Genomic DNA, 12,482 nt, shown 5'->3' with positions numbered 1-12,482 from the left:
AGGACGCCTTAAGTTGCCTTCAATAAACTAGAAGACGATTTAAGAGGTCTTCTACAGAATAGAAGACACCTTAAGGGATTTTCTTTAGAATGAAGGACGCCTTAAGAGGCCTTCTATAGAATAGAAGATGCCTTAAGAGGTCTCCTACAGTAGACGCGTCAAGGGGTCCTCTACAGAACAGAAGATTCTTCAAGAAAAAGAAAAGGTACCCGAAATCGAACAATCAGCCGCATACGTAACGATGTCAATGTCGTCTGGAGTGGATAGGATACATGAAAGATGGCTACGAGTGACAGCGGGTTCTTTCGTACCGGATTGACCCGGAACCATAGTGTTTCGGCCAACGGCTGCCAACCCAGTATTAAACCTATGCTTCTTCGTAGGTTTATATGCTGCTACAACAACAACAACGAGTGACAAAAACCAAATCTGTCTGCGCGATTCACCTTTGCAGTCATCCTTGCCTGGCTTCGGTAGCGGCACCATCCTCCTCATTTAAAAGACTTCTGGAACAGTGTGGTTTGCTAGAGACAGGTTGGGAATTTTAGCGAGATACTCGACTCTCGCGCACATCTACCTGTTTCAGCATTACCATGCAGATTCCATCAGTGCCCAACGCTTTGGATGACTTAGCGTTCCTGATGACATTCGCAACATCATGCATTGTAAATTGTGATGGTTTATCCTCGGCAGGAAGAAATCTAATGCGACGCAGAAAAAAAGACGCCGTAAGAGGTCTTCTATAAAATAGAAGACGCTCTAAGTTGTCTTCTATAGAATAGAAGACGCCTTAAGAGGTCTTCTATAGAAAAGAGGACGCCTTAAGATGCCTTCTATAAAATAGAAGACGATTTAAGGGGTCTTCTACAGAGTAGAAGACACCTTAAGGGGTTTTCTTTAGAATGAAGGACACCTTAAGAGGTCTTTTATAGAATAGAGGACACCTTAAGAGGTCTCCTGCAGAACAGAAGACGTCTCAAGGGGTCCTCTACATAACAAAAGATTCCTCAAGAGGTTTTTTATACCCTCCACCATATGGAGGGTATAGTTAAATTTGTCATTCCGTTTGTAACACATCGAAATATTCGCCGGAGACCCTATAAAGTATATATATTATTGATCAGCATAAAATTCTATGTCGATCTGACCATGTCCGTCCGTCCGTCCGTCTGTCTGTCTGTTGAAATCAAGATACAGCTCGCAATTTTAAAGATAGAGAGTCAAAATTTGGTACAGAAGTTGCTATTACTTGCAGGATGGTTGGTACTGAAAATGGGATATATCGGTCCACGTTTTGATATAGCCCCCATAGAACGGTACCTCCCGATTTTCGGTATTTTTAAGGTTTTAGCTTCATTATCACACCGAAATGGCTGAAATTTGGCACGTAGTCTTCTTTAGGGGTACAAAACTTTCTCCCAGAATTTTGTTGGTGTCGGTCCATACCTTCATATAGCCCCCATAGAACGGTACCTCCCGTTTTTCGGTATTTTGAAGGTTTTCGCTTCATTACCACACCGAAATGGCTGAAATTTGGTACGTAGTCTTCTTTAGGGGTATACAACTTTCCCCTAGAATTTTGTCGGTGTCGGTCCACACCTTCATATAGCCCCCATAGAACGGTACCTCCCGATTTTCGGTATTTTGAAGGTTTTAGCTTCATTATCCTTCCAAAATGTCTGAAATTTGGTACGTAATCTTCTTTAGGGGTACAAAACTTTCTCCCAGAATTTGGTCGGTGTCGGTCCACACCTTCATATAGCCCCCATAAAACGGTACCTCCCGATTTTCGGTATTTTGAAGGTTTTAGCTTCATTATCCTACAAAAATGGCTGAAATTTGGCACGTAGTCTTCTTTAGGGGTACAAAACTTTCTCCCAGAATTTTGTCGGTATCGGTCCATGTCTTCATATAGCCCCCATAGGACGGTACCTCCCGATTTTCGGTATTTTGAACGTTGTGGCCTCAATATTCCACCGAAATGGCTGAAATTTGGTATTTAGACTTCGTTGGAGGTACTCAAACTTCCCCTTTAAATTTGTCGGTATAGGTTCACGCCTTTATATAGCCCCCATGGAAAGGTACCTCCCGATTTTTCGTGTTTTGAAGGTTGTGTCTTCAATATTCCACCAAAATGGCTGAAATTTGGTATTTAGTCTTCAATGTGATATAAAACTGTTCGCCAGAAATATGTCTGTACAGGTCCACTCTTTCATATTGCCCTATTTCTGACTAAAATTCGTCGGTATAGGTCCACGTTTCGATATAGCCCCCATAGAACGGTACCTCCCGATTTTCGTAATACTGAAGACTGCGACGTCACTATCCAACCAAAATGGCTGAAATTCGTTATTTCGTCTTCCAAGAGTAATAAAATATTCCAGAAGAGTATTATCAGTGTAGGCCCACGTCTTCCTATATCCCCATAGAAGCGTACTTCTTGATTTTCGGTATTTTTTAAGTTTTAGGCACATTCTCATACCGAAATATAGGAAATTTGGTATTTATCTTCTTTGAGCCTAAAAACTTTCCGTAAGAAATTTGTCGGTATAGATCGACGTTTTGAAATAGCCCCCATAGAATGGTGCCTCACATTGTTTTACCGAAATTGCTGAAATTTAGTATTAAGTCTTCTTCATACACGAAAGGAAACAAATTATTCCATTTTACTTCAATACAACTGGTGGTGGAGGGTATAACAAGTTCGGCCCGGCCGAACTTAACGCCGTTCTTACTTGTTATACAAAAGAAAAGGTACCCGAAATCGAACAATCAGCCGCATACGTAAAGATGTCAATGTCGTCTGGAGTGGGTGGGATACATGAACGATAGCTACGAGTGACAAAAGCCAAATCGGTCTGTGCGAGTCACCTTTGCAGTCATCCTTGTCTGGTTTCGGTAGCTGCACCACCCTCCTCATTTTAAAGACTTCTGGGACAGTGTGGGTTGCTAGCGACAGGTTGAGAACTTTAGCGAGATACTCGACTCTTGCGCTCATCCAGCTGTTTCAGCATTACCATGCAGATTCCATCAGTGCCCAACGCTTTGGATGACTTAGCGTTCCTGATGACATTCGCAACATCATCCATTGTAAATTGTGATGGTTCATCCTCGGCAGGAAGAAATCTAATGCGACGTAGTACTCTTCTCTTCGCCCTGTCACTTCCGAGGTGCTCGACAAACTGTCGACTGAAATAACTTGCGCACCTCGTCAGATCTGTCAGCGTAACGTCGCCAAACGCTACTGAGGCCTTATCTTCTTTTTTTCCAGGGTTCAAGAGTGACTTAGCCGTTTCCCACAATTCTCTTATTCTGAAGCGGTGATTAGTGAACTCTCTGAAAGTCGGGCGGCGTCCAGATGTGATGAAATCGGGCGGTCTGCTGATGGACACAATTTTGGGGAAATGGTCGGACTCAAGAGAAACTACTGGTTGCCAGGTGACGTCATTTGTCGGACCAGGTCACTCTCCACTAATTCTGTCCTCCCTCAATCGCCGTGCAAAACATAGAGCTTTCAATCTGCTTAGCCAGCCTATAACCCTTTGGTCGGTTCCGAAAATCGAATGCCACCCACAACTCATGATGAGAAATAAACTTCCCCAAGACCATCTGAGTACATCTACATTACAGATCGACGATGTCTTACTGGGGCCTGTGTTCACGCAGCATACAGTAACATAGTCCCTGTCGTAGTCCTCGCATGGATAAGTCCCGAACAACCCCTGAAATGCACCCACTACTGTTATCTATTGCATCTCAGCGAAGTTTGAGTGTGGTGGCATGGATCAAAAGAATTTGGTTTTACCATTTTTGAGATATAGAATTTCAAGTCACATTTGTAGGTTTTTTTTTTTGTTTTTGTTAGGTTTTCACGATTTTGCTTGGAAACCTCAATATCTATCGAAATGGGACTAGAGAAAATCGTACAGCTGTGAAAATTCTCTACAAGATTGTCTTTCGTAATTTTTTCCTAGGTTGCACCAGTTTTGAGATATATAAGTTTAACTTGGGAAATTGCAGTCATGATATTGTTTTATAAGGAGACGATACAGTCAATGCATTGTCCCAATTTGAACTTCTATGTCTCAATAACGGTAAAACCTACGAAAATATCAAAAAGGTCAATCTTGTAGAGAATTTTCTTAGCTACAATATTTTCTTTAGTCCCATTTCGATAGGATTTGTGGTTTTCAAGCAAAATTGTGAAAACCTTAAAAAACTCTAAAAATGTCAACTTGAAACGCGATTAATTTAAAAAGCGCTGCGGCGATTTTTTTTTTTGTTTTCTGATTTTTCTCATCTATGAACATTATTGTTTCGGAATCCGCAAAAACTTCCCACGTGTAAACACCTTCCATTTAAAATTGATTCAAGAGCACCGTGACCCATCTGCCAATTTATTGTCTGCAAAAGTGGCAGACATCACAAAGGGATGTCTCTTCATTCTTCCATTCTGTAATAAAAAATCTGATGCTACAGCGACAATGCAAGCTTCGATGGGGACGAACTTTGACCACATGACCCTCTAAGAGAACTCCATAGGTCTTCTAGTTGAAATGTTCTTGGTATTTTATAACAAGACTTCAGAAACTTCCATATTTTGGTATTGTATGGGAAGATCTGTCAGCTTTCAAAAATATGAACTTTTGTCCTCTTATGTAGCTTTCCACAATGAATTTTAAACGCCTTTAAGCTTTCTTTAAGACGATCATTAGGTATTCTATGGAAGATCTTTGAATAAAATGTTTTCATTGAAGAACGCTTTGTTAAGTCATTTTTTCTTCTAGAAATTCTTTTGTGCCCCTGGTATCCAGATTTATACCCTAATAACGTTATTGTTTTTTTTATTTTGCAGATTTCATGCAATTTGTTTCGTACATTGCCACCAAGTGAAAATCCAGATTTTGATCCCGAAGAAGATGATCCAACATTGGAGGCATCTTGGCCGCACCTACAATTGGTATATGAGGTATTTTTGCGGTTTCTAGAATCGCAAGATTTTCAAGCTACCATAGGAAAACGTGTTATTGATCAAAAGTTTGTTTTACAAGTGAGTATTCAAGTCAATTCATGCTAGTCACGTTTGATGTGATAAAACATGCATCCCCTACACCTTTCCTTTTAGCTTTTGGAACTTTTCGATTCGGAAGATCCACGTGAACGTGATTTTTTGAAAACTGTTTTGCATCGTATTTATGGCAAATTTTTAGGTTTACGAGCATTTATAAGAAAGCAAATCAATAATATATTTTTGCGTTTTATCTATGAAACGGAGCATTTTAATGGAGTCGGTGAATTACTGGAAATTCTGGGAAGGTAAGCAAAGACGTTTATACCCATTTTTTCTCTCTCTCATACACTCTCTTGTGTTTCCTTCCAGCATTATCAATGGTTTCGCTCTACCGCTTAAAGCCGAACATAAACAGTTTTTAGTTAAGGTTTTGCTTCCTTTGCACAAAGTGAAATGTCTATCGCTGTATCATGCTCAGTTGGCCTATTGTATTGTACAATTTCTCGAAAAGGATCCATTTTTAACGGAACCCGTTGTACGAGGCCTTTTGAAATTTTGGCCAAAGACCTGTTCGCAAAAGGAAGTCATGTTTTTGGGTGAAATTGAGGAAATACTCGATGTGATTGATCCACCTCAGTTTGTCAAAATTCAAGAACCACTATTTCGTCAAATCGCCAAATGTGTATCGAGTCCTCATTTTCAGGTGAGTTCCCCCTGTTGTAACTTTTGTATAGAGACGATAATAATGATGTGGTGATTGCTTTGTCTTCTTAGGTTGCCGAGCGTGCTCTTTATCTGTGGAACAATGAATATGCTATGTCCCTAATTGAAGAAAACAATGCCGTTATAATGCCAATTATGTTCCCGGCATTATATCGCATTAGCAAAGAACACTGGAATCAAACAATTGTGGCATTAGTCTATAATGTATTAAAGACTTTTATGGAAATGAATTCGAAATTATTCGATGAACTAACCTCCAGTTACAAAGCGGAGAGGCAAAAGTAAGTGTTTAGAACATTAGAACGTTTTTTTTTATTTATTCATTCATTTATTTTGAATTAGTTATGACCAAGGTGTGATAATTTGTCTACCAACGTGGATAATTTATCCACCAATGTGTACAATTTATATTATGTGGATAATTTATGCATGATTTATCCACCATAGTGGATAATTTATGCATAATTTATCCATAATCGTGGATAATTTGTAAATAATTTATCCACCATAGTGGATAATTTTTGTTATCCACCATAATGGACAATTTATAAGCAATTAATCCATAATAATTTATCCACAAAAGTGGATAATTTAACCACCACCGTGGATACTTTATAAATAATTTATTCACCAACGTGGATAATTTATAAATAATTTATCCACCACCGTGGATAATTTATAAATAATTTATACACCATAGTGGATAATTTTTAAATAATTTATCCACCATAGTGGATAATTTATAAGCAATTAATCCATAATAATTTATCCACTAAAGTGGATATCCACCGTGGATAATTTATAAATAATTTATCCACCACCGTGGATAATTTATAAATAATTTATCCACCATAGTGGATAATTTATAAGCAATTAATCCATAATAATTTATCCACCAACGTGGATAATTTATAAATAATTTATCCATCATCGTGGATAAGTAAATAATTTATCCACCATAGTGGATAATTTATAAGCAATTAATCCATAATAATTTATCCACTAAAGTGGATATCCACCGTGGATAATTTATAAATAATTTATCCACCACCGTGGATAATTTATAAATAATTTATCCACCATAGTGGATAATTTATAAGCAATTAATCCATAATAATTTATCCACCAACGTGGATAATTTATAAATAATTTATCCATCATCGTGGATAAGTAAATAATTTATCCACCATAGTGGATAATTTATAAGCAATTAATCCATAATAATTTATCCACTAAAGTGGATATCCACCGTGGATAATTTATAAATAATTTATCCACCACCGTGGATAATTTATAAATAATTTATCCACCATAGTGGATAATTTATAAGCAATTAATCCATAATATTTTATCCACCAACGTGGATAATTTATAAATAATTTATCCATCATCGTGGATAAGTAAATAATTTATCCACCATAGTGGATAATTTATAAGCAATTAATCCATAATAATTTATCCACTAAAGTGGATATCCACCCTGGATAATTTGTTAATAATTTATCCACCACCGTGGATAATTTATAAATAATTAATACACCATAGTGGATAATTTTTAAATAATTTATCCACCATAGTGGATAATTTATAAGCAATTAATCCATAATAATTTATCCACTAAAGTGGATATCCACCGTGGATAATTTATAAATAATTTATACACCATAGTGGATAATTTTTAAATAATTTATCCACCATAGTGGATAATTTTTAAATAATTTATCCACCATAGTGGATAATTTATAAGCAATTAATCCATAATAATTTATCCACCAACGTGAATAATTTATAAATAATTTATCCATCATCGTGGATAATTTGTAAATAATTTATCCACCATAGTGGATAATTTTTGTTATCCACCATAATGAACAATTTATAAGCAATTAATCCATAATAATTTATCCACCAAAGTGGATAATTTAACCACCACCGTGGATACTTTATAAATAATTTATTCACCAACGTGGATAATTTATAAATAATTTATCCACCACCGTGGATAATTTATAAATAATTTATACACCATAGTGGATAATTTTTAAATAATTTATCCACCATAGTGGATAATTTATAAGCAATTAATCCATAATAATTTATCCACTAAAGTGGATATCCACCGTGGATAATTTATAAATAATTTATCCACCACCGTGGATAATTTATAAATAATTTATCCACCATAGTGGATAATTTATAAGCAATTAATCCATAATAATTTATCCACTAAAGTGGATATCCACCCTGGATAATTTGTTAATAATTTATCCACCACCGTGGATAATTTATAAATAATTAATACACCATAGTGGATAATTTTTAAATAATTTATCCACTATAGTGGATAATTTATAAGCAATTAATCCATAATAATTTATCCACTAAAGTGGATATCCACCGTGGATAATTTATAAATAATTTATACACCATAGTGGATAATTTTTAAATAATTTATCCACCATAGTGGATAATTTATGAACAATTAATCCATAATAATTTATCCACTAAAGTGGATATCCACCGTGGATAATTTATAAATAATTTATCCACCATAGTGGGTAATTTTTAAATAATTTATCCACCATAGTGGATAATTTTTAAATAATTTATCCACCATAGTGGATAATTTATAAGCAATTAATCCATAATAATTTATCCACCAACGTGGATAATTTATAAATAATTTATCCATCATCGTGGATAACTTGTAAATAATTTATCCACAATAGTGGATAATTTTTAAATAATTTATCCACCATAATGGACAATTTATAAGCAATTAATCCATAATAATTTATCCACCAAAGTGGATAATTTAACCATCACCGTGGATACTTTATAAATAATTTATTCACCAACGTGGATAATTTATAAATAATTTATCCACTACTGTGGATAATTTATAAATAATTTATCCACCACCGTGGATAATTTATAAATAATTTATCCACCATAGAGGATAATTTTTAAATAATTTATCCACCATAGTGGATAATTTATAAGCAATTAATCCATAATAATTTATCCACTAAAGTGGATATCCACCGTGGATAATTTATAAATAATTTATCCACCACCGTGGATAATTTATAAATAATTTATACACCATATGGGATAATTTGTAAATAATTTATCCACCATAGTGGATAATTTATAAGCAATTAATCAATAATAATTTATCCACCAAAGTGGATAATTTAACCAGCACCGTGGATACTTTATAAATAATTTATTCACCAACGTGGATAATTTATAAATAATTTATCCACCATCGTGGATAATTTATAAATAATTTATCCACCATAGTGGATAATTTTTAAATAATATATCCACCATAGTGGATAATTTATAAGCAATTAATCCATAATAATTTATCCACTAAAGTGGATATCCACCCTGGATAATTTATAAATAATTTATCCACCATCGTGGATAATTTATAAATAATTTATCCACCATAGTGGATAATTTTTAAATAATTTATCCACCATAGTGGATAATTTATAAGCAATTAATCCATAATAATTTATCCACTAATGTGGGTAATTTATTCACCAACGTGGATAATTTATAAATAATTTATCCACCACCGTGGATAATTTATAAATAATTTATCCTGCATAGTGGATAATTTTTAAATAATTTATCCACCATAGTGGATAATTTATAAGCAATTAATCCATTATAATTTATCCACCAACGTGGATAATTTATAAATAATTTATTCACTAACGTGGATAATTTATCCACCATCGTGGATAATTTATAAATAATTTATCCACCATAGTGGATATTTTTTAAATAATTTATCCGCCATAGTGGATTATTTATAAGCAATTAATCCACCAACGTGGATAATTTATAAAAAATTTATCCATCATCGTGGATAATTTGTAAATATTTTATCCTCCAACGCGGATAATTAATAATTTATTTATAAATAAATCATCCGCCAACGTGAATAATTTATCCAACAACGTAGATAATTTATAAATAATTTATCCATTAACGCAGATAATCAATGAATATTTTATCCACCAACCAGGATGATTTATAAATTGGTTATCCAGTAACGTGGATAATTTTAAATAATTTATCCACCGAAGTGGATAATTTGCAAGTAATTTATCCACCAACCAGAATAATTTATTAATAATTTATCCAGTAACGTGGATAATTTTAAATAATTTATCCACCTACGTAAAAAATTTATCCGCCTACGTAGATAATTTATAAATACTTTATCCGCCAAGGTGGATAAATTATAAAAAATTTATCCATCATCGTGGATATCTTATAAATAATTTATGCACCCTCATGGATAATTTATCAATAACTTATTTAACAACGTGGATAATTTATAAATAATCCACCAACGTGGATAATTTATCCACCAAGGTGGATAATTCATAAAAAGTTTATTTACCAACGTGGATAATTTAAAAATAATTTATCCGCCAATGCGGATAAATGACAAATAATTTATCCACTAAAGTGGATAATTTATAAGTAATTTATCCGCCAACGTGGATAATTTATAAATAAATTATCCGGCAGCATGAATAATTTATCAACCAAAGTGGACAATTATAAATAATTTATCCACCAATCTGGATAATTTATAAATAATTTAAACGCTAACGTGAATAATTTATAAATAATTTATCCAGTAACGGATAATTTAAAATAATTTATCCACCTACGTAAATAATTTATCCATTAACGTGGACAATTTATAAATATATTATCCACAAACGTGGATAATTTATAAAAAAATTATCCACCATCGCGGATAATTTATAAATTATTTGCCTACGTGGACAATTTTTGAATATATTATCCACCATTTTGGATAATTAAAAAAATAATTTATATAGTCGTATAAAATAATTTATAAATAATTTATCCGCCAAGGTGGATAATTTATAAATAATTTGTCCAACAACGTGGATAATTTTAAATTATAAATTTTTGTTTTTGTTGTATTTTTTTCAGAGAGAAGAAACGCGAAAGAGATCGTGAAGAACTATGGAAGAAATTACACGAATTAGAGCTCAATCGTACAAAGAGCTTACAGGCAGCAAATCCAACAACAAATGCTAGTGGTGCCTCAACAACAGCCGGTGGCGGCAGCAACGCCAACAGTCAACAGCAGCAGAACACAAATTCGCAACAATCGAATAGTAGCAGTGCCGCAGCCGCCAATGCCCTGGGAGCTTCAGGCGATAATAAATCAGCGTTAAGCTCAGCGCAAGCTGCTGGTGTCAATCCCTTTGCCAAAATAAAGGTGGAAAAAGTTGAGAACTAAAGACGCTTCACAAGTGTGTTGTTGATTGATTGTGACGAATGGACAAACAAAATGCAATTGCAGCAGAAGAACACCACAAAGCAACAAAAACAACAAAAAGAGCAAAACAATACATTTACGGCAAAACAACAACAAACCACAACAACAACACGATCACATCAGGAAATATTCAAATAAATCGTATTAATTCAAAACTGTTATAAGCCTATTAGGTAACAAAAACAAAGAGAAACAAAAACAAAAGTAAAACATCATAAAATAGAGCGTAGAGCGCCTGTTACAGAGAAACCTAAAGAGAAAAAAATCTATCTATTATATATATTAAAAAGAAAAAAAGAAAATTAAAGTAAAATATAAACAAAACAAAATTAAATCTTAAGAAACGAGCTATACAACAACAACAACCAACACACATACACCCCTTACAAAGAAAGAAAGCAAGAGGAATAAGTGTAGCCCTGCCTATTTTTAAGCAAGAAAGCGGGAAGGAAATGCTAAAAAGAAGCTGAGCTGGAAAGGAATGCTGAACGAAGGAACGAACAGCAACCGCAGACAAGGAAGCAAAGAAGGTGGGCCTCGTCGTCGTCGTATAAGCAACTTCTAATATGATTTAACTTATGCCTATTTAATTATTAATTAAACAAAAAACAAAAACAACAAATAAAAATGAACATAATGAAACAAAAACAAAACTACAAATAAAACTCATTTACATTTAAATACAAAACAAATGGAAAGAAATTGAAAAAAATTAATTTTTAGAAACAAAAAAACACATCTATTATACAGAAGAAACATCTACAAGAACAATGTTACAAAATATAAGCAAATTTCCCCCCAGCATTAAGGAAGCAGTAAGAAGAAGGAGGAATAACAAGCAACCAACCAACCAACCATAACAACAACATGTAGACAAGGCCAAAAACCAAACTCTCCCCCCCCCTCATCCCACGTTAAACTAAAAACAAACAAAAAACAGAAGAATAACTCAAGTCTGGAGTCTAACAGCAGACTTGATTGATACAGCTTTTGCTACAGAAGAAAACAAAAAATAAAAATTATTAACAATATAATAATAACAATTATTATTATAAATATAATTATTATTATTTTATATAATACAAAAAAAAAAAAACATAAAATTCGAAATGAAAAAAGAAATTTAAACAAAGAAATGAAACAAGTTTAAGCTATTTACGCTGAATAATAAACAAATAAAAAACAAAATAAAAAAATAATAATAAAAAAATGGAAATTCTAAAATTGTTGTATAAGTGCAGTATAATAAAAAATAGTAAAACAAACAAAAAAAAAAAACCAACTACAATAACAATAAAATACAAATGATGTAATGTGTGAAGAAGTAAGAAATGATTGCTATGATGATACTGAATGGACAGATTGTGTGTTAGAAGACATGGTCTAGACTTTAGAACATAA

At 33.5% G+C, this 12,482-nt stretch overlaps 1 protein-coding gene across 9 annotated transcripts in view; it reads left to right on the top strand.

Moving 5' to 3' along the window:
- Window positions 1-11,734, top strand: part of wdb (serine/threonine-protein phosphatase regulatory subunit widerborst) — a 73,202-nt gene extending 61,468 nt beyond the window's left edge. For all 9 annotated transcript variants that reach the window (XM_073962086.1, XM_073962091.1, XM_073962094.1 and 6 more), the window contains 5 exons: window positions 4,856-5,050; window positions 5,126-5,316; window positions 5,381-5,714; window positions 5,786-6,015; window positions 10,730-11,734. In XM_073962086.1, coding sequence (XP_073818187.1) covers window positions 4,856-5,050; window positions 5,126-5,316; window positions 5,381-5,714; window positions 5,786-6,015; window positions 10,730-11,042 — 1,263 coding nt within the window. In that variant the 3' untranslated portion in view covers window positions 11,043-11,734. The remainder of the gene's footprint in view (window positions 1-4,855; window positions 5,051-5,125; window positions 5,317-5,380; window positions 5,715-5,785; window positions 6,016-10,729) is intronic.
- Window positions 11,735-12,482: the final 748 nt, after the last annotated feature.

The sequence above is a fragment of the Musca autumnalis genome, unplaced genomic scaffold (genome assembly GCF_047663935.1).
Source record: "Musca autumnalis isolate F117 unplaced genomic scaffold, ASM4766393v1 scaffold_1, whole genome shotgun sequence".
In the NCBI taxonomy this organism is placed as follows: domain Eukaryota; kingdom Metazoa; phylum Arthropoda; class Insecta; order Diptera; family Muscidae; genus Musca; species Musca autumnalis.
Note: the sequence above shows the minus strand (reverse complement) of the source record. Positions and strands in the feature narration are given on the sequence as shown.